Here is a 23,993-nt window from a genome sequence, read left to right on the forward strand (position 1 = left end):
TATTTGGTCTATTGGATTGCTACTGTGATAATAAACACGGTGTGTGCCCCCATAAATGGCAGAAAAGAAACAACTTTTTGCACATCTGCAGCAACATTTTCACTCAAACTGTATTCAGGACGCTGAGTGTTGAGGGGTTAAAGGAAAAGTTTGACATTTTGGGAAATAGGTTTTTTTGGTGCTTTTTTACACAAAATGACGAGCAAACCGACAGCTGGTTAGCTTAGCTTAACATACTGCAAAGGCTAGAAAAGAGTGAAACAACTGGCTTGTCTCAGAGGTAATGAAACTCACCGTATGGCAAGTCTTAAATCGACAGTATACCATTAAAGAAAACTAAAAAACAAGTGTTGCTTTGACTCTTTGGTTTTTGTACCAATTAATCTCCCTGCTTCCAATTTTACATATGTTAACCGAAGACTTTTGCTCAGACTTTACTTTAAGTGCTTGTGACTTGTGTTGTTATTTGGCGCAATATAAATAACATGTATTTTAATTTGAATCGAAGCAGCTGGTGGCATTAATATTCTCATCTAACTTTTAGCAAATAAGCGTACTTTGCATCAAAATATTCCATTAACTTTTTAATCATGCTACACATCATTCTGTAATTGTGTGCGTGTCTGTGTGACCAGAGTTTAGAGCAAATCAATATGGACAGGCTTGGTTATCAAAGGACACACAATAATTGAAGAAATGTTTTTCATGTAATTGCAAGTGACCCTTATGGAACCACAAGTTAAGTGATCCATTATTATCAATATTATTTGAACGGGGATATTTTCAACATGCAGAGACTGCATGAAATAAAACACGCATAAAAATACACGCAAAATAACATACACATCAAGACAAATTAATATTACATTACATTTTAGTTTCATTCGATTCCAGCACACCTTCACAAATATGAATTCAGCCTGTAATTATGTGGAAATCTGCTTGTGTGGAACAATGTCATTGGTAGTCAAACAATATCTGCTTGCAACTGCTCTTAGGGTCAATATATGCGAGGTGAGTAGTTTTATTTCAGGTGATTTTCCTCAGATTTTTTTCATTTAAAGTGCTAAAACTACATGAAATTACTATAAATATATAATCTTTAAGGTCTGAAACATAAAATATGATTTTTTTTTTTTGTGCCTATGAGGTTTGTTTTTTTCCATCCCTAGAAATCATCTCTGTAGGTTTGTGGTCATTGTTATGCTGCAGAATGAATTTGCAACCAATGAGATTCTTCCCTGAAATAAATATCTAATAAATAAGAAGCTAACCATCTAGACTTCATAAAACCTTTGCAAAGTTCTAATTACAGTAGTCAATAACTCCCTAAACCCTGTACTTTACAGGGATTTTGGGGGGGATTATGTTAAAGCAGCCTGAATAGTTGATTGTGTGTTGTACGGCAGCAACTGACAATTAGTTACATTATCAATTAATGTGCAGAATATTTTCACAATGGATGCATTGACAATTCTGTCTATGAAATGCACAAAAGTTGTACAAAAAGGCCCATTTCCAAACTCAAAGGTAACACATTTAAATTCTTCGTTTTGACAGTCCAAACCCCAAAGTTCAGTATCAGACAGAAAAGCGTAAAATGTGCACATTTATGTAGCTGACTGTTTCACACAAGTCATCAGAATACTTGCCAATTATTTTTTTGGTCAATTAGTTTGTTGGTGTTTCAGCTTTACTTAAAAAATAGAAAGATTTGAACCAAATATAATCAATATTTACCTGACTCGAACCTCAGGTTCTGAACACAACAGTGCGTTGACAAATTTTTTGGGAGGGGCGGGAGGGGATTGAACCATCACTATGGTTACTAGTCAGAGGGACTAATCAAAGAGTCAAATGGAGAAAAAAAAGAAGGCTTGACTTTTATTTCTCTCTATCTTTCTCTTCCCCTCCTATGCAATTTTCCTGGTCTGTGGGGCTGCAGATCATGCATGAAAATGAAATTACTTCATCCGTTCAGCAGTGACGGTGGCTGCTGCATAAAACATTTCTCTGTTTGAACATGATACCCTCTCTCTTAATTTTCAACGTGGTGCTCCCACACCCACAGCGCAGCACTCTGCTGTAGCTTTGACAGCCGCAATTTTCATTTCCAGAGCTCACTTCACACAGGATCCATTTGTGGACCCTGCAGGTTCGGGCGTAATGTACACTGCACAACTTCTATCAATCAGTAAACTTAGACTGCTCTACTTGGCATACATGCAATCACTGTAGCATGATGAGGATACTGTAAGACTAATTGCATTTATCATTCACAACGCCCACCATCTGCCAATCAAAGCAGAGTGAAATTATGGCATATATAATAACATCATTTGATCATTCACCCTCATCATCAGTGTCATCTGTTTAGATAAAAGACAGATAATGGAGCAGAACTGACAGATTATGCGTTTCTGTAATGAGAACATTCCTGAGAAACCCTGTGTATTATAATAATAATAATAATAATAAACTTAAATTTGTATAGAACCTTTCATACAAGAAATGCAGGTCAAAGTGCTTTACAACAAGATCATTACATGCAGTGTTTGACACAAAAACAGATATAAAGGAACATATAAAAATATAGAAAATAAATTAGATACATAAAAACAGATAAAATGCTGAAAAGGAGACAAACACGTTAAGGGCTCACTGTTCAAAACCAGAAGAAATGAACTGAGGCAAACCACAAAGAAGCCCATCTGCTTGAGCTGCAGAGACATGCAAAAAAACACAAAGAAGAAGAACAAAAAAAAAGGTTTGCTATCCTGCATCTGCTATTTTTGCATGAGTCTTTCCTAGGTGCATACGAGGCAGCTTGTAGCCTTGTATGTGTGGTTAGTGAAGTGTTTGACAGGTACAGTAAGAGATTCTCTGTGCGAGCACCAGTGCTTGGATCAAGAGGACCAGCTCAGTTCAATAATTTAGACGGCCGTCATGTGGGAAACATACTTATGAAATTTTCACCTGCCACGGGTCTGTGATTCTCCGACATGTGCACGGTTGCTTGCTGAGCGCGTGTGTGAATGTGAGTGTGTGTTTGTGTGCAATCTGTCTCTTTTGCTGCAAGTTCAAAGCTGACTGTGTATAGTTGGCACGTCGGTATAATAGCCCCAAGAGGAGACAAAGGAGCTCTTACACGTCATGCAGCCTCTGCTTCTGCTTAAAATTCCACATCGAGGCCACCTGAGACTAGATGTCACATTTGCTGCTGTCTCTTAATGAAGAGTCTTTATATCAATAAATTGAATAAATGAAGAAGCACGGCTTCTTGGAGTCCGGGGAATCCCATGAGTGACAACTGCTCAATTGAGCCATTTGATTAGAATGGTAATGATGAAAGCTTGGATTTCTGTCCTCCTCTCTATGTCTATCTATCGCTATATTTAATTCTCCCTCTTACTTCAGTACCTCCGAGCAGATACAACAGCTACTAATCACACTAAAAATGGCTTGGAGAGGCAGATGTAAGGGACTTAACTGGCTGTCTGTCTCCGTCAGATCAGACCACACATCAGATAAGTGACCTATTTGTAGCTCTTTGAGAGTGATTTCCTTGATTACTGACAACTGCAAGGATCCTGTGGGACAAGCTATCAGCGTGAGAAGAAAGATGGAGAGGGATGGAGGCAGCAAGACACATGGAGCAAAAGCAGTGGGGAGTTGGGGAAAATTAGATGAAGAATTAGTGTTCTGCTAAAACTCCTCAGGGTGACACACGGCACACAAACAGATAGAGGGAATGGAAAGGAATACATTTCCATTTATTGAGCATAGCGGCTGGTTGCCTAATTAGCGCACTGTGAAGTTTCAGTCTGTCCAGATCTTCTTTAATTGATCCAACCCTGTATGATCACCCTATCTGCATAAGTAGTTTGATGCTAACATAAGCAGGGACTAATTTGGTGTTTATTTGTTGTTACTGTGTTTCATCCATTTACTATATGTCTGACGTATCTCTAGCAACATAGCACAATGAACAAAGCAGCATTCTGCTACGTAAGAGACAAGCACATGTGCAGCTCTTTCTCTGGTCACATTTTGCTTCCAGGTACCAACTATCCCTCAACCATGAAGTCATTAGGGCAGTGTGCTACAGGCACCTACGGGATCTTTAAGGGTTACTGTGTGCTGTGGGATAATGTCACACAATAATGTGAATCTGTGGTTTACACTCTTTAATAGCCTCTTTTATGTCTCATTCACACTTGATGGTTCAGCACCCCCCCCTTCTCTTTCTCTTTATGTTGTAGCTCTTTATGGGTTCAGTCACCTCAGTTTGCCGTTAGGGCACGTCAAACGCCACCCCCCGGGTTACAGAGGCTTATAAAACACCTACACTGTTATAATGGGGACAATGCTGCTTGTTGTTGCCTCTGATGGCCACTTTAAAAAAAAAAAAAATTTTTTTTTAATTAATCACGCTGAAAAAACAACAACTCTCCTTCACTTCAGATTGAAAATGTGCAAATGTCACATATGCATAAAAAAATATGGAGTCTTTGAATGTCTTTCATGACTGTAAATGAATAAACAGTCAGTTGACCTAGGTCCTGTCCTTTAGAGCTGCTATATAAAGGTAACATCTGTTTCATTGTAGTTTGTGGACTAATTTGCACAGTATTTAGTGGAACAATCTTTTTTTTTGATCAACTTTAAATATGTAGTGCATCACCATTACAACAAAACAGTGAAACCTTTCAACCCATGACCACCTTTACAATGTTAACTCTATTCTTCATACCTGCATTGTAGCGATTCTGGAAATGCAGACTAAATTCATTAATTAAAATTGCCTTTGGGTTTATCTGAAAAGTACAACAATTTTCCTTGTCGTAACTGTCGTAACTAGTCATTACTTTGCATTACTTAATACTTGTCATCACATTTGTGACCTGGACACCTGTGATTGTTAATCCATACGTAAAAACAGCATGGTAAAGAGAAAGGTAGTTTGGTTAGCGGGGGAGTTGCCTCCTCAAAGTATTTACAGTGGGTACAGAAAGTATTCAGACCCCTTTACATTTTTCACTCTTTGTTTCATTGCAGCCATTTGCTAAAATCAAAAAAGTTCATTTTATTTCTCATTAATGTACACTCAGCACCCCATCTTGACAGAAAAAAATCAGAAATGTAGAAATTTGTGCAAATTTATTAAAAAAGAAAAATTGAAATATCACATGGTCATAAGTATTCAGACCCTTTGCTCAGTATTGAGTAGAAGCACCCTTTTGAGCTCGTACAGCTATGAGTCTTCTTGGGAATGATGCAACAAGCTTTTCACACCTGGATTTGGGGATCCTCTGCCATTCTTCCTTGCAGATCCTCTCCAGTTCCATCAGGTTGGATGGTGAACGTTGGTGGACAGCCATTTTCAGGTCTCTCCAGAGATGCTCAATTGGGTTTAGGTCAGGGCTCTGGCTGGGCCAGTCAAGAATGGTCACAGAGTTGTTCCGAAGCCACTCCTTTGTTATTTTAGCTGTGTGCTTAGGGTCATTGACTTGTTGGAAGGTGAACCTTCGGCCCAGTCTGAGGTCCAGAGCACTCTGGAAGAGATTTTCTTCCAGGATATCTCTGGACTTGGCCACATTCATTTTTCCTTCAATTACAACCAGTCGTCCTGTCCCTGCAGCTGAAAAACACCCCCATAGCATGATGCTGCCACCACCATGTTTCACTGTTGGGATTGTATTGGGCAGGTGATGAGCAGTGCCTGGTTTTCTCCACACATACCGCTTAGAATTAACGCCAAAAAGTTCAATCTTGGTCTCATCAGACCAGAGAATCTTATTTCTCATAGTCTGGGAGTCCTTCATGTGTTTTTTGGCAAACTCTATGCAGGCTTTCATATGTCTTGCACTGAGGAGAGGCTTCCGTCGGGCCACTCTGCCATAAAGCCCCGACTGGTGGAGGGCTGCAGTGATAGTTGACTTTGTGGAACTTTCTCCCATCTCCCTACTGCATCTCTGGAGCTCAGCCACAGTGATCTTTGGGTTCTTCTTTACCTCTCTCACCAAGGCTCTTCTCCCACGATTGCTCAGTTTGGCTGGACGGCCAGGTCTAGGAAGAGTTCTGGTTGTCCCAAACTTCTTCCATTTAAGGATTATGGAGGCCACTGTGCTCTTAGGAACCTTGAGTGCTGCAGAAATTATTTTGTAACCTTGGCCAGATCTGTGCCTTGCCACAATTCTGTCTCTGAGCTCCTTGGACAGTTCCTTCGACCTCATGATTCTCATTTGCTCTGACATGCACTGTGATCTGTAAGGTCTTATATAGACAGGTGTGTGCCTTTCCTAATCAAGTCCAATCAGTTTAATTAAACACAGCTGGACTCCAATGAAGGAGTAGAACCATCTCAAGGAGGATCAGAAGAAATGGACAGCATGTGAGTTAAATATGAGTGTCACAGCAAAGGGTCTGAATATTTATGACCATGTGATATGTCAGTTTTTCTTTTTTAATAAATTTGCACAAATTTCTACATTTCTGTTTTTTTCTGTCAACATGGGGTGCTGAGTGTACATTAATGAGAAATAAAATGAACTTTTTTGATTTTAGCAAATGGCTGCAATGAAACAAAGAGTGAAAAATTTAAAGGGGTCTGAATACTTTCCGTACCCACTGTACTGTATGCAGTTAGCTACACAAGCAATAATCCAGGCGACTAATTTAGAGGTTACTGTCAGTCAAATTTAGAGATAAGTATTTTAAAAATATTTGCATCACTTGAATCTTTATATCTCAAATGCAAAGTTAGCATGATTCCTAGTCAGATGAGACAGAGCTCTGAAAATAATACCCAGGTTGATAAATAACAGAATTTTCCTTAAATGTCACTGATGACACTTCAGGACACTTATTATAGTTATTACAGTTTGGTATGAAGGATAAGTACGTTTGAAGGATGGTTAATGTTCAGTAGATAAATGCAGAGAAACCAAAAGTAATGACATTTCTATGCTGAGATCAATTATAGGAGGAAATTCTGCCAACCACTTATGGCACAGACATGGTATGACTGAGCTGTCAACCAGAATTAAGACAGCAACTGCCAAATATCTGGATGCCTTTAATAGAACCTACTTACTGACTGGATTCCTCATATACTGACAAGCCTGCACTGCTTTTAGCCTCTGTCTTCTGCTCTGAACCACTAATTTACATACGAACAGATGAACATAAGACATAACAATACGGTTATGTCTTCTGTTCAAAAATTCCGAATTTTTACTGTCCAAGATTAAAATAATGAGTCATTGCTCCGAGTCAGGATTAGTGTGAGGCATTCTGTTTGAGGAGCTGATGGTCGATTCATCATGAGGATTTAGTGTAAGCAGAAAACAATCATAAGATTTCTGACATTTTTAAACAGGCTTTTACAGATAACCAAATCTAATTTGCTCTCTGAAGCTCTTTGGCTCGTATGGCTTGAGTCAAATTTCCCTCAAGTCATCGGAATTTACAGTAATTTCAGCTGCAAGCTCATATGTCTAATTTCTAACTGCTCGACTGCTCCTTTTTACACGACTGCCGGCTGTCAACTTGGGGAATTGCTGGCAAGCTATTTAATGGCTATAAAATATGCTTTTAGTTTTTCTGTATGTTTCCATTGCAGATTCATAGCAGGTGTGGCACCTCAGTGAATACTTTGAAAGAAGGAAAATAACATTGTCATGCTGAAATACAGTGGGTACGGAAAGTATTCAGACCCCTTTAAATTTTTCACTCTTTGTTTCATTGCAGCCATTTGCTAAAATCAAAAAAGTTCATTTTATTTCTCATTAATGTACACTCAGCACCCCATGTTGACAGAAAAAAACAGAAATGTAGAAATTTGTGCAAATTTATTAAAAAAGAAAAACTGACATATCACATGGTCATAAATATTCAGACCCTTTGCTGTGACACTCATATTTAACTCACATGCTGTCCATTTCTTCTGATCCTCCTTGAGATGGTTCTACTCCTTCATTGGAGTCCAGCTGTGTTTAATTAAACTGATTGGACTTGATTAGGAAAGGCACACACCTGTCTATATAAGACCTTACAGCTCACAGTGCATGTCAGAGCAAATGAGAATCATGAGGTCGAAGGAACTGTCCAAGGAGCTCAGAGACAGAATTGTGGCAAGGCACAGATCTGGCCAAGGTTACAAAATAATTTCTGCAGCACTCAAGGTTCCTAAGAGCACAGTGGCCTCCATAATCCTTAAATGGAAGAAGTTTGGGACGACCAGAACTCTTCCTAGACCTGGCCGTCCAGCCAAACTGAGCAATCGTGGGAGAAGAGCCTTGGTGAGAGAGGTAAAGAAGAACCCAAAGATCACTGTGGCTGAGCTCCAGAGATGCAGTAGGGAGATGGGAGAAAGTTCCACAAAGTCAACTATCACTGCAGCCCTCCACCAGTCGGGGCTTTATGGCAGAGTGGCCCGACGGAAGCCTCTCCTCAGTGCAAGACATATGAAAGCCCGCATAGAGTTTGCCAAAAAACACATGAAGGACTCCCAGACTATGAGAAATAAGATTCTCTGGTCTGATGAGACCAAGATTGAACTTTTTGGCGTTAATTCTAAGCGGTATGTGTGGAGAAAACCAGGCACTGCTCATCACCTGCCCAATACAATCCCAACAGTGAAACATGGTGGTGGCAGCATCATGCTATGGGGGTGTTTTTCAGCTGCAGGGACAGGACGACTGGTTGCAATTGAAGGAAAAATGAATGCGGCCAAGTACAGAGATATCCTGGAAGAAAATCTCTTCCAGAGTGCTCTGGACCTCAGACTGGGCCGAAGGTTCACCTTCCAACAAGACAATGACCCTAAGCACACAGCTAAAATAACAAAGGAGTGGCTTCGGAACAACTCTGTGACCATTCTTGACTGGCCCAGCCAGAGCCCTGACCTAAACCCAATTGAACATCTCTGGAGAGACCTGAAAATGGCTGTCCACCAACGTTCACCATCCAACCTGACGGAACTGGAGAGGATCTGCAAGGAAGAATGGCAGAGGATCCCCAAATCCAGGTGTGAAAAGCTTGTTGCATCATTCCCAAGAAGACTCATGGCTGTACGAGCTCAAAAGGGTGCTTCTACTCAATACTGAGCAAAGGGTCTGAATAATTATGACCATGTGATATTTCAATTTTTCTTTTTAAAATAAATTTGCACAAATTTCTACATTTCTGATTTTTTCTGTCAAGATGGGGTGCTGAGAAATTAATGAGAAATAAAATGAACTTTTTTGATTTTAGCAAATGGCTGCAATGAAACAAAGAGTGAAAAATTTAAAGGGGTCTGAATACTTTCCGTACCCACTGTAGATGACTGTTTTTTTTTTATCTGACTTCAGAGTCACCGCTGGGGTTAATTTTCCAATGTGACAACAAACCTTTGCACTCGTGGGGATGCTGGAATGGCTGCTAACGTGACTTACTGCGACTGGGTATATTGCTATGTTAAACAGCATCATCAAAAGCATCTGTGCATCTGCGAACTACACAGGCATCCTTGAAAATCGCTCTGTTTGATAATGTCTCATCTTTCCCTGCTGTTTTACAGTATCTGTGTTCTCTTTGTTGAACATGAGGGAAATGGCAAAACTACACGCTTTTTAACTTCCTCTTAAATTTCAGTTTTGCATCGCTTTGATCCCTCCTGCTGCGTGCTTGTCACTCTTCAAAGCTGATGTGCCCTGCTTTTGATGGGAGAAGAGGAATTCAAATAGTCTGATAGGCCATCCACACAAACATCCAACAAAATGACATAGGAGGAAATAAGAAAGCGGAGGATGAAAGAAATGGAGAGATGGGCTGACAAAATGGAGACAAAATTTCCAATTAGGGAAAACATGGGACCTCAAGTTTTTTACCTTCAAACTTTCCTTCCCGCAAAATACAATAACAACCTTACACGCAGGAGTGTGGTGATAAAATGGGGTTGAGGCGCGTCAGATAGGAATGATTTAAAAAAAAATAGTCAAATAGGAGGTGTGTGTGAGAGAAGCTGCTGAGAGCTCAGGTTTAATATATCTCAGGTGAGATCCATTAACAGCCACCATGGCACACAGTTATTCTTGATACACATAAAGAACAGCACACAGGCAGGCTAGTCCATTATGGATCGGAAACTGAATGGGAAATGAACCGAGCTTCATACAGCTCGCGAATATCAATTTATTTTTGCCTTAAACACCTTCCTTTGTATTTGGTGTGCTCTCCAGTTCAGTCTGTATTTGTGCTGTCTGTCTTTCTCTGTCTCTCACTCACTTGCCCTCTATTCTCCAATTTCTCCCGGTGGGGAGGACGGACTGAGGGTCCTATCAATACAAATGGGTAAGAGTCATCACCGAAGGATGGTTTGTCTACTCTGGTACTGACACTGTTAATCATCCATTCTTCTCCACATTCTAACACAGTCAATTGAATTGAATGCTTTGAGTTCCTATAGTTTCCTGAGGTAATGTTTCAGTGAGGTAGATTTAAGGATAATAGAGTTTTGTTTTTTTCCTTGACAATTTAAGGGAACAAAGCTGAAGCCTTTTGGTGGTGATGTTTTTCTCCCTCATGACTGTTAATGTGATGTATGAGAGGAAAAGACAATCCAGTTACAGATGACTGTGAAAAGAGAGAAGAAAACCTCTGAGACAGCAGAGGTATTGTCAAGTATTATGTCTTTTAATGAAGAGCAGTAGGCAATCTGAATGCCGCCAGCATATCCAATAAATACCCTTCGAACGAAACAGTTTGAAGCACTTCTAAAAACAGACAGGAAGTCTTTGGAGGAGAGATATTTTTTATCCATAGCACATGAATCTGAAGTAGGTTCCTCAAATTTTGACTGTGAACCTTTCCGAGGTCTCTCTCTCTTAAACTCAAAAACCCCTTCCTTCCATCCTGAATGTCATTCATCATTACCCAGAACCGAAATAGAAGTCCCACAGCTTTAACATTTTGTACCTGCTCAAAAATAGATTAGATGCTTTCTCAAGCGCACACGCACGCATGCACACGCACATCACTGCCTCCACCTCAGACCATTAGCCAGACGGAGGAATGAAATGTAAGATTAGAAAAAAGGGGCAATTAGAGGGAGAACAAATATTAATGGAAGTTAAGAAGTGACTCACAAACCCAATTACAGCATTAGCCAGGCAATTTAGATGAGCTCTGCAAGAGGCGAGAATCCTGTTGAAATGTACCAGCCATCTCTCTGCATTAACAATGGCATTAATTCCCTGATTCACAGCGAGAGAGAAGAATAGAGCAAATGCAGCCATTCTGTCTCCCTTATAAAGAAAGCCACATTGCCTAATTCTGTAATGGGAATGTTGTCGGCAGAGGCCGACGAACTTGTCTTACCCACCAAAACAGACCACAGACCCCTGGAGAGATTCATCTCGTTAAATAACTCCTACTTTACTCAAGGCATCCCAAAACAAGGACGATAAGTAAACCATATTACAGTTCTTCCAGAGAAATATCCCACAAGATAATTACAAGTGAAGACATGGTTGGCGGCTGAAGACTAATGGGAAAGAACAGATCATAAAGCGAAAGGTTGATAGATGGAGGGGGAAAATGGCATAGAGGTTTTTGCTGCTCTTGCACTTTTCCTCTCCACCTACCTCCATTGTCATTTTGCATCTCTCAACACAAGCTGCTGCCATCCTCTCCCATATGAGACATGCGGCCATGACAGCCTGGCCAATCAGCAACACCCTGAGGCCTGTTGAAAGCCCTTCTGGCATGCCCAAGGCTAGCGGCGTCCAACCAATCAGTTCGAGGCCAGGCTTGAAAGGAGGGCCATGCTTGGCCCAGGGAGCTGCCAAGGCTGCCAATGAGCGTCCGGAGGGGAGTTCGAGTGGCTCAGAGGGAGGCTGCCAGAGGGGTCAGAGTGGACGAGGGCAGACTGACAGTTATTTAGTGAGAGGCTGAGCTCTGTGTCACTCACAATAGCACTCAGCCTTTGTACCACTGGGCCGGCTCTAATGGGACTGTCACCTTCTAATTGTCCGACTGGGGATGCCGAGAATGACAAACAGACACCCACTCTCACACAAATACACAGACATACCCACAGACACACACACACACACACACACACACACACACACACACACACACACACACACACACACACACACACACACACACACACACACACACACACACACACACACACACACACACACACAGACACAGGCATCAACCAGCAAACAAAAGCCCACGTGCACAAATGTTTACACACAAACACAAATTTTTATGCTGCAGGAGATTTGGGTTTCTAAAATTCTCACAAAGCCCTGAGTGACTGGACAGAACTGCCCTCACAGGTAAGGCCTGGGCTAATTTATATATTACACATGGTGAGAGTGTATTAAAAAGCCCTGTAATGGTGAGATTATCCCATTTTGCATGAATTTACTTTTTTGGTCATTTGGGACGACTGCATAAAGCTGTAAACATGACACCGACACATTGAGAGCAGACACGGAGCAACATTAGTCTCTAAAGGGAGTCATGTTTGTATCCACCTGAAAAATGTAACTCCAAAGTTTACTCTCCATTTGGCTCTGTGGTATCCACCAGCTCTTAAAAAAACACCTGCCTTTTTTAGCAAAATACAAGTCAATAACTTTGACTGGTGTTTGGCTCTGGATGGAAACAATGCTCACGAGACTGGTGGGAGTGAATGAAAGTAGTATAAATGAGGTCAGTGAAACAAGAACAACGAGCTAAAGTAGGCGAAAAAGCTGTAGAGCCGAGGAACTGTGGAGTCAATATAAAAATGGATGAGTTTAGCGTCAAAGTTTATTTTACTATCCATTTATACCATATCTACATTACTGTGGGAATCAATTTTTTTATGTGAAAACACTAAGAAGAGAGGTAAGCGCTAACATGCTTGCAGTATATGCCTTGTCATTGACAAAGATCTAAACTTTGAATCGACTGTAACATCATAATCTGAACACTCAGTAAGTAAATCAGTAAGTACTAAGAGAAATTAGAGGCAAAGAAGAAGCTGCATCATGATTTCAGGACGGCTCCAGTGGGAGGACCTGAAGATGGAAACAAGTAAAGTATTTTGGCAGATGATTTTTGAAGATGTGGGTTAGGCAGTACTTCCCCATCATGAAGAAAATAAAGCAAAAGATTAAAGGGAACTTGATTTCTGGATACTGTGTTGTTATTGTGGATGATTTAACACCAAGAAATTCCTGGATTCTGGGATACATTCTGAGGATTGTATTGAGAGAAAAGGCAGAGAGGGGTGTCCTGATTGAAACCAGAGGGAGAGACATGTCAACAAACTGTTTGTCCCTTCAAGCTAAAAACTAAACTGAATTTCTATCGCAGACAGACGCTGCACATAGACTTGAAAAAAGAAGCAGAGCATTATGATGAGCAGATAGACTGAGAGAGATCGAAAAGATTTAAAATCTTTGACGTCACCGTTACACTCAGTGTAATGTTGCGATGTTTGTTGTTTAATTAAATGCTATAGAAGTATATGAAATGTAACATAGCCGACTGCTGTGGAGTAATAATTTGGACAGATAATGTGACCCCTGCGACTCAGCAAGCACTTTGTAGGAAGCTGTAGAACCACACGATCAAACCGCTGCAGCACTTCAAGCACTTAAACAATTATTTTAGCAATTTTAGAGTAAAATTCAAAAATGTTCCAGGAGAATAAATTTTTCCCCACACGGTGAGTAATAATTACACTTTCTCCTGACACTAATTTCGTTTTCACCTAATCAGTGTTACCTGGGGTGAACTAACAATTCCTGTTAACACCACCCTTATACAAGTGCTAACAGTAATAACAAAGAAAATAATGAACAACAGCCAGTGGCTATTCAACAACTGAAGGTCATATTAGTCAATGAAGAAGTTGTAACTCCCTGCTGTTCAATCAATCAGACACAATATATTTTCAGGATGTAGTTTATTGTGCTTTAGTTTAGTAAATCTATGGGGTGGTGGATGAGCGGTTTAAAACGTTTATTTTGCTCTTGTTCTTCATACAGTCTCCCTTGCTGTCTGTTTTAGAAGAGTCAGGATGTGATTACAAGTGTTTTCCATCATGGAAATACATAATGGGAGTGAAAACTACTTTTTTGGGTGAGGAGTTAAGTGTTCAGTTCTTGAATAATATAACATAATAGTGTATGTGTGTTCCACCAATTCATGTAACCAAATGTTGGTCGAAGCACACCCATACACGCATACCTATACACGCACACATGCACAAAGTAGCACAATGCATATCAACGCACAAGGGATGCAATAAAACTGCAGACAAAACAAGCAGATCCAAAAATCATATTATAAACTCATTATGAGCTGTAATGAAATACACTGTGCAATATGAGGTTGTAAATAAACCACTGTGTTTTCATTTTGGGTACCAAGCAAACAACAGTACAATGTCATTACAATTAAGCTACTTGCTCCCCACCACACACACACATTTAATATATTCTGGCTGCTCAGTGCTTCTAAAGTAAAAGTCAAGTTTTCTTCCGCCAAAGTGTAGAAAGTTAACTTTAGTGGAGGGCACGTTTGTATTTTTCTTTGTGCTTCTGTTTGCTTTTGATAAGATTCCAGTAAATGAGGAGCCAGCAGACGTTCTAACTGCTTGCTCCTCATATGTCTCATTTACTGACACATACAACACCACATCGTAGCATGTCACATTAGCCACTGGCACTAGCATAATGGGCTATTCAAAGTAATGTGGTAAACCAAACCGTACTAAGAACAGGTTTAATACGCCGGTTTACCCAAGACCTTAATTTCCCTCCATGAATGAGGATGTATGATAAAGGCTATGTAATATAAATATTATTACCATTTAATTTAGCTCTATGGTGAGGGTATATAGAATCATGCAGGCAGTAAAAGGTAAAACTTTCTTTTGGCTTGTGGAATGACATAATATTTAAATAAGTATCCACAATGTGCTCAATTATTTCCAGCTCATTGTTCAGTTCTATGTCCTAACTGTAGGTCAGGGAGGGAGCCAGCGTTTGAGGCCTGGTTAAATGAAAGGAGGATCTTTTCTCTCCTATATTCAGACTGCTTTCCATCAGTTTTGCCTCATTGGCCCCAGTGTAGGTGCTGCAGGAGACGGTTGAGATGAGAATGCCACAAATGGCCTGAAACTAATGTTGGCCTCCGTCACCCCGCAGATTTACAGCACTCTCCAGAGACTTGCTATTTTTTCTTCTTTTCTTTTTTTTCAATAGCAGACTGTCCCTTTTCTCCCCTTTCCGTCTCCCACCGTCACTGCTATTCAGTTTAAAAAAAAGAAAAAAGGGGGTGGGGGGTAGTTCTTGCCGCCTAACTTAGTATCCATTTAACTCGTGCTGTTTTTCAACCTCTCCATTTCCCCTGCACTTACATCTGTCATGTCAAATGATTTGACAGCAAAAGCTCAGAAGCATATTCCATTTGAGCACAATGGTAAATCAATGCCATCAAAGCTGCACCACTTGTGGTTCTTCATGACTGAACCGCACATGTCAAGGTAAATATGGCCTGCAGTGCAATGGAGCTCTAGCACACTATTAGTGTGTGTGCGTGTGTGTGTGTGTGTGTGTGTGTGTGTGTGTGTGTGTGTGTGTGTGTGTGTGTGTGTGTGTGTGTGTGTGTGTGTGTGTGTGTGTGTGTGTGTGTGTGTGTGTGTGTGTGTGTGTGTGTGTGTGTGTGTGTGTGTGTGTGGGTATGTGCGCGAAAGAGAGAGAGAACATTTTTATTTTGTTTCAATGAAAAGAAAGTAGCTTTTGGAGACTGAAACAGGGTATTTCAGTATAAGGTTGAAGACTGCGATGATGAATGAGGCAGTGTGAGTGTCATGGGATGCACCCTAAATACTATCATCGATTAAAAAAATGACAACACTTACAGTGTATGAATGAATGACTATCTTATTAAAACTGAGAATAATAGACTTTATTATTTAACATTAAATTGGCAACAACTTTGCATTATATGTGCGACTGGATCAATCATTATTCTATCAAATATTATACGGCAACAGGTGCATTAATGTGGGATTGTTCTCTGTCTTGCAGCCAGTTCTTTTTCCACTCTCATCAAATCAAAGTAAAAAGCACCTCACACCTCCTAGGGCATGTTATTTGCATCATTTGATGGCTGCAAAGTGGTAATTACACTCTGAGGGTTAATTGGTCTTTTTAAACCTGATAAACCTGCTCATGTGAGGCTTGAGTGTAGAAACACAAGGTAGAAAACTCAAAGAGTTTCCATCACAGGGGGGCTGAAATCAAGTGTCTAAGCTTTAAAGGTTGTTCTCGGCCACTTCTGAGAGTGGCGAGATAAAGTATGGAATCCCCACTGCTCCTCTCCTCAGCTGCCCAGCAGACTGGAGAGTCGTGTTGCAGAAATACAAACTCACAGAGCGACAAAGTCACATCTTCCATGCTGAACTGCTTTCAGATTTGTCTGAGGGCTCAGACACATCTATACCGTGTTCATATGCAGTGTGCCCGATCTGATAGACGTTCCCATACAGAGACACTCTTTGCAAACAAGCACACACATTCAAACCGACCCAACCTAAACACTGACAAGACCACACATGTGAAGAAAGCCCTCGAGGTTTAATCCGACCATCCAACACCCGACGTGAAAGGGGGATAGAAGAGGGTCCGTTTCTATAACAGGGCAGCGCACTGTGGTGCCTCCCGTGTCACTCCACGGCCCCGCTTTGTGTGTGTTTGTGAGCGGGAGTGTTCCCATGCTTTGGTGGAAAGTCTGCCCTCTTGCCGACACATTGGTGAAAGGCGATTTCCGTAATCCGGGAGTGTAAGCCTTGCTGTACAAATAGGCGTAAGGGACTTTGTGTGTGTATGTTAGTGTGTGTATGTTAGTGTGTTAGTATGTGTGTGTACTTGTTTGTATGTGTCAAGAAATGCCAGCAAAAAGCTGCATGTCTGTGTGGGTGACTGATAAGAGGCAGTGAGTGAGGAGAGATTAAAAGGGCTGCAAAGAGAGTGTGAAACCTCCATGAGAAACTTGCTTTAGATTCTTCATATCTTTACTAATGTTAGATATTAGTTATCCACTGGTTGTAATTGAGAAGTGGCTACATACATGTTTAGTTAAACTTTTTTTTGACAGTGAGAATTGTATATTTTTACATTTACACTCTGAGACTGACAGAGTAGCTGAACTGCAGTGTAATATTGAATCTTCATACTCCAAACAAGTCATTCATGCCTTTTTTCCAAATTGAGTTCAGTGCCAAAAGTGGATGTAGAAAATGTTTGTTTAGAGTCTTAAAATACATTATTTTTGAATTTGTTCTTTTTTAATTTCTTGTCTACCTTTTTTTATGTTGTTCTTTATCACTAATTCTGCAGGAACTGTCTAAATCTGTGCACCTTCCCAACTTTTGATGAAATAGTACAGCCATGCAGATGGATGGACACTAGCACTATTTGAGGAGCTCAATGACAGTATTTGGTTAATTTTATTTTTTTCTTAGACAGAGGTATTCATATAGATGCAGTTAATTATTAGCATAGCACTGCCCGCCTATTGTTCACCGCTTGAGTCCGTACTGTGATTCTAATCTGGAAACCCTGTTTGCATTAAGGTTCGCTTAGTCACTCTAAAGGGCAGACCAATCAGTAACCAGTCAGGGTGACTAACTGCGATCATGCTGAAGTCAAGCATTTGTTTTTAAATGTAGTTTCAACAATGGCAGCGGTTGTACAGTTTAGGTGCACAATATATGGTGGTTAATGCGGATCGGTTAAAAGCTGCTCCAATAATTTCAAAATGAACCTGAGGTCTACGCCTGGTATGATGCAATGATTAAAATCAATCCCCAATGGAGCATGGCCTGATCCCTATATTCAAAATGTATCAATTGCCATGTGTGACTTTATAAATCTGACCAAAAAAAGGGTCATGAATCCACAAGGCTGACGTGCCTTACCTCCATAAGCCTGTGGTTAAGACACATCTCTTGTAACTGCAGCATTACTTTGTTTCTGCCCAGGTATTTTTGTTGCCCTTCTGTATTTACTATGAAAACTGTCATACCATCAAAAAAGGTGAAATCTAAAAGAAACAACCTGAACCATTTAAACAAACAGATGATTGGTATTGGTTTTAAATGTCTGTGTACTCAGTATTTAATGAGCAACTTTGCATATGTGGAAGTTTTTATGTGGCTTTCTAGCTCTAAGGTAGCACTTGAAAACACTTGAAAACTGAAATGTGCACATCAGCATCCATCATAGTAAATTCAAGTTATACTGTTTTGTTTGTTGCAATGCTACCTCAATTAAAGTCCATGCTTTTAAGAGCATTTCCCTTTACAGACATTATCCTTCAAAAGTGTTTGGGCTCCCTCGACTCAGAGCAACATGGGTGTCAAGATCATCAATTTAAATAAGCTGTAATCCACAAAGAGATGTACTGCGATGTGAAAAAATAGTCCCAGCTACATTAAAAGGTGCAGGAATCCCACTGAGAGAGAAGGCTCCTAAGTAATCCTTGGATCTATTCTGTGGAGACTGAGCATGAAGTGCGTACTTCTGTGCCTTCCAAGCAAGGATTTTTATTATTAATATTTTAATTTTATTTGCCTGTCTGTCTTTGGTGCCCAGAGGCAAAGCAGACAAATCACCTGGCATAAAGACTTAAATCAAAGACAAGAGCAGTGCTTTTCACCTGCTTGATAGAAAATACCAGAATATCGAGGCTTTTGGCGTCATAGTGATTGTGAGAGTTATTACAATATATTCCCCACTCCTCTCTCTCCTTTGGTGTTTGACAGAAGATATGGGTTCTACCTAGTTTTTCTTTGAATCTCTGCTCTTTTTGTTTTTGCACAGACATGTTATATAAAAGTTTTGTGGTGCACCAAAGACTTTCCACATCATAAGCAGACGTGTGTTATTTGCTGAAATGATACAAACTGTCACTCACTCTGACGAGCATGTGAGGAAAGGGTCCTCTGGAGTTTTCAGGCACGTTGATAGGCGGGATGACCCAGTCTCTCTTCTGTCGCCTCAGTCCACTGGAAGAGGAGCCTCTCTGATGTCTTCGAGAAAACTTGATAACTCTGGGTTGGGAGTCCCAGACTCTTGACAGCATTTCTTCAATGCCAATCTAAAAAACAAAAGCCAGATATATCATATCATGCCACAAATTGCCTTGAACAACTTTGTGTTATGTATGTTTGAAGAAAGTTATTTTGCCATGTCAGGTTGGAAGATGAATCCATAAAGTGCTCTGAAACGACACGTTTTCCCCTCGTAAGAATTGAAAGTGAAATACTGTGTGTCACGCTAACAATAAACAATTTTGGGAGAGCGACAGAGGCAAACACAATATATAAAGTTTTTATGAATGCTGCGGCATTGCATCTCATGAGGCCCTTGGCAAGACACCTGTGCCTGCCCAAGTCCTCACCTTCTGCCTAAAAAAGTGCGACTTCTCGCAGGCTACATGGCTGAGGGGGTTTTCTACAGAGGTGCTGTGCTTTGTTGGCATGCACAGATTTTTCAGATAGACAACATTATTCTCTCCCATGTCTGTCTCCACTGAAGACCAAAAAAGTGTGTCACTTGGCCCTGATAGAAGCCTATCATCCAATAAAACAGGTACTGATGAAATATATGTGTAATAATGAGGCGAGTGCCCTGCAGTTTCCGATCAGAGCAAGAGCATGTTTTTCCTCAAAACATATTGAAAACACAAATAATATGTGGTCTTTCTGGACTTGTGTTCAACTCCTCATTTCAGAAAATCCTTGCTTTGTATATTTTTCTACTTCTCACTTTTGATGTTGTAGTAACTTTGAACTTCATACAGGAGTAAGGTGTTATGGGCATCTCTTATGAAGGAATGTATGGATGTTCATACAATTCTCCTGCCGCCTGCATTGACTCCCCCAAGCTGTAGCTGCAGGGAGAACATTGTGTTCTTGTATATCTTGCAGAGTAAAATTGTTAGAAGGGTGTGTAAGACTGTCCCCCCCACCCCCACCCCCACCCCCGATCCTTTATGTTGTCCTCCTGTGTAAAATGGTTGTATCGCTGTAATCCACCTAATCCTATTGTTGTCTCTGCGCCCTGCGTACACACACACACACACACATTCACTGGCAGCATGCCGCTGTCACCTGAAGCACAGTGGAAATCCTCCTGCTCATCCCACCTGGAACACACACAATGCAGTCACACACAGACACGTGTGCACGCAAGCAACCGAAAACACGTTGCCATGCCAAACACAGGCCAGGCAGTTTATCCTATCAATATCCACCTGCTTTGCTTGTGAGAGAGGCTACACCTGAGCAAACGTGGTGAATATTTTCATCTTTTGTTTTAACTCTTCGCACATTCACGGCTCAGAGAATTGGACTGCGAGCTCAGTGCAGGTCTCTGGACCAGAGCGCGACGTACAGAGAGCAGAGCAACCGGGTGGGTGGTTAGAGGACAGAGAGAGGAACGAGGAGACCAGATGTGTTTCCCAGATAAGATAGCTCTCGTTCCAGCTCCACTCATCCAAAACACTCACAGGTACCAACTGGCACGGGGGAGGTGGGGTGTGCCAGTCCTCTCCGCAGGTAGAATTAGTCTCTGTCTGTGAATCTGTTTGTGCTTCTGTGGCCGTGTGTGTAGTTGCAATTGGTCATTTGAAGCAAACAAACAAACAAAAAAAGGGGTAAACAAACAAGCATGTGAAAACAACAAACATGCAACAGAGGAAAAAAAACATTCTCTCTGGCCAATGGTGGCGAATCATCGGGACAGTATATTTCAGTGCGTATGGACAGTCAGGACATACATGATGCCAGAGAACTGTTCTTCCTCATCTATGCTAAATCCAGTATGCTGCTCCTATGATGAAGTCCTTATTTGTCTTTCCAGGTATCAGCAGAAAAACCCAATGAATGAATGGACGCTCCACACACCAATGTACCTGCTGATGAGGGCCGGATGATAACAAGGTAGATGCATTTGATAGATGGATAGATATATACTTTATTAATCCCTCAGAGGGAAATTAAAAAAAAAAAAAAATCCTTCTAAGGAATTAATAAAGTATATATTTGATTGGTCTAGCCCAAACATGCCTCTAGAAGAAATGAAGAAGAGCAATGGTCAGCCAGAGAGACAGACAACTAACGGGAGATATCCTTTATTGTAAGTCTGCCTGTGGATGATATCAGCGCAGTGACTGCATGTGACTCTCACTTTGAAACAGCATGACCAGAATTACAAAGAAAAGAAAGAAAAACTGGACCAAGCTCTCAGCCTCCAGGAAACTAGGTGCTTATTAGGTTTCTTTTTCCATATCAAATTTCTGTCTTAACTGTCTCACTCAAAGCATATACAGTATGTGTATTGTGTAGTGATTTCAGTCATGCCTGTGTGCACATATGGGGAATCGTGTGGTGGCCTTGATGCAAGCATGTGTGCACGAGTACAATTGTGTAAAAATAATGCATGAACATATGTGTGATTGCATTTGCCTGTGTGTGTGTGTGTGTGTGTGTGTGTGTGTGTGTGTGTGTGTGTGTGTGTGTGTGTGTGTGTGTGTGTGTGTGTGTGTGTGTGTGTGTGTGTGTGTGTGTGTGTGTGTGTGTGCCTGAATACATGACAAGGAGTCAGTTAGTGTGTCCCTGATGTGCTGGGGGCTCCTGAAACCCGAAGGCAGGCAGGGCCAGCTGGCAGCTCTCTGCTCTCAGGGATCTTGCACATTGCTGGGGCGTTCTTCACGCCTGCAGTCCCTAAGCCCTGGAGCTGACATCTGGAGGTTATCAGTCTGACAAACAGGCAGAAAAATACAATAAGCGCGTGTGCTCATTGCCCATTCTCTGTTCAGTGTGGCTCTGAAAACGTTTGATTCAGGTCTTATTTTTTTTTTATGTCTTTACTGCTGCAGTTCCCTGTGCTGGCTCACTGTAACAAAAAAAGAGATCTGAGAGCTAGTCGTCAGTAAGAAGAAGGTTCTCCCATGAGATATTCTCTCAAAAACTACAGTGAAGAAAGACTACATTTAAGCATTTAAACCAAACTTTCAAAAAACTTTTTTTTTGTTTGAATTATCGTTGCTGGTATTTGCCTGTTGAGATTTGCAGCTTTCTGGTGTGGTTTGTCAACATAATCAGGCTATAATCACAAAGTTAAAGCGCACAGCGAAAAAGCAACCATCCAAGCCTGCCTCTGCTGCTTTTCAATGACCAGTGGCCCCCCAGGGTCCTACGCTCCAACCTGCTCCCGGCCTTCGCTGTAATCTACCTTGAACAGGTGAGGCTGTCTGGGGAGAGTGCGGGGAAAATGCAAATCAAATAAGCACTAAAACCCGTTCCAGCAACCAGTCGACTCCAAATCCAGTGGTGCATAACTGATGGGCTCTAAGCTGGTGGAGAAGGCAAACCAACGTGCCATGAAATCAGTACGAGTTGGAGAGCACTCTGCGAGAGGCCCTACCTGTGTGAGGAGCGATAGCCTGAGTACATAAACAAAGTGGAAAGGGCTTTCAGGCCAAAGACACTCTATACTTCAATTGCTGTGATATTGTATGCTGGAAAATTAAATACTAAAATTAGGCAGTGGAGCACATTACAAATATGCTAACGTCTGCTTCTGAAACAGAGCAGTGAGAGGCCAGTTATTAAAGGCAAATCAGTGCACTCTCACTGGTGCCGTACAACAAAGCAAATGTAGCAAGAGAAGAAAGCCACACTGCATTCAGTGCTGAAGCCAGTTCATCTGAGCACAGATGAACCAAAAGCACAAATTATTCTTCACATTAACTGTCTCTTCACAGAGTGAGTTGTGAGTCGACTAGTTGTGAGTGGTGTTTGTCTCTGTATTGCCATTGGGAAAAACAGGATATCCTGAGCTGTTGATATTCTTCTCTGCACTTGCCATGTTTATTACACAGAGCTAGGTTGTGGTTTGGTGATGCGATGATGATGACCTTTTTTCCAAAAATAACTATCGACCCTCAGGACAAAGAGATGGACTCAGGTAAGAACTACTTGCTTCTGTGTGTGCGTTTACAGAGGTAGAAAAGGAAAATGGGCCACAGTTCGAAAACACTGCGCTGATAACACTGATAGGTTTTAACTTCAGCTCCCAAAAATCATGTCGAGTCGTGGCACTAAACTTTATCCAAAACACTCCTGTTTACTGAGGAACAGACTTTACTAGTTTGTATTTCTATTAATCAAAGAAAGATAAATACAGGAAAATAGATTAGCTTTTTCACAGCTGCTTACAGTAGAAATGATTTAAATTGAGTTGGTACATACATACAAGTGTCAAAACTCAAAACCACAAGCCCATTTTATCAAACGAGGAACATTTATAGCATCTCAACAAGAGGGTGGGACTCTCCTCTTCTGGTGCGGCCTTCTTATAATGTAATCTGCACTGTGTTTCGTGTCACTTTGTAAATGTTGACACACTAACAAGACAGTCTAAAAATAGTTAACATCATTTAGATTATGCAGATGAACATAGGCATCGTGAGCATTTTATCCAGCTGATGTTAGCTAAATTCACCACAGTGCCTAACGCTGCCTTCAAATGGAACGTGTGGTCACAGCATGGTAAGTCGTGTGTACGACCTGAAGTGGTTGTCCAGGGGAACACCACTGCTACGAAACAGCAATAAGCGCAGGGTAGGAGCTACTACGCATTATTGACAAAGAAAACTCACGACGACTAAAATACCATCTAACAAAAAAAAATGAACGTCACAACTCGGGAACTTGAAGCTTTCAAATTCAATTCGGAGGTCCTGAATACCACAACAGGGGGGCATTGACTTCTGGTGAACACGGTGAATCCCATTTGAAGGCAGCATACGTACAGTTTCCCTGAGCTGCTAGGATGTCTGGAAACTAAACACTTGTGTAACTGCTTAGGGCAAGAATAAGGGCAAGAAAAATGTTGTAATTATGTTAACTGCTTAACTAT

General features: G+C 41.0%; 1 protein-coding gene across 2 annotated transcripts in view; it reads right to left on the reverse strand.

Annotated features, from left to right (window-relative positions):
• The window catches only part of cdh4 (cadherin 4, type 1, R-cadherin (retinal)), a 195,328-nt gene that overhangs the window by 42,595 nt on the left and 128,740 nt on the right, over positions 1 to 23,993 (reverse strand). For both annotated transcript variants that reach the window (XM_069713535.1, XM_069713545.1), the window contains exon 5: positions 18,982 to 19,164. In XM_069713535.1, the coding sequence (XP_069569636.1) occupies positions 18,982 to 19,164 (183 nt within the window). The remainder of the gene's footprint in view (positions 1 to 18,981; positions 19,165 to 23,993) is intronic.

This window comes from Brachyistius frenatus, unplaced genomic scaffold, assembly GCF_029030835.1.
Source record: "Brachyistius frenatus isolate BFR_SWC_R1_liver_20210118 unplaced genomic scaffold, ASM2903083v1 Contig_4, whole genome shotgun sequence".
NCBI classification, from domain to species: domain Eukaryota; kingdom Metazoa; phylum Chordata; class Actinopteri; family Embiotocidae; genus Brachyistius; species Brachyistius frenatus.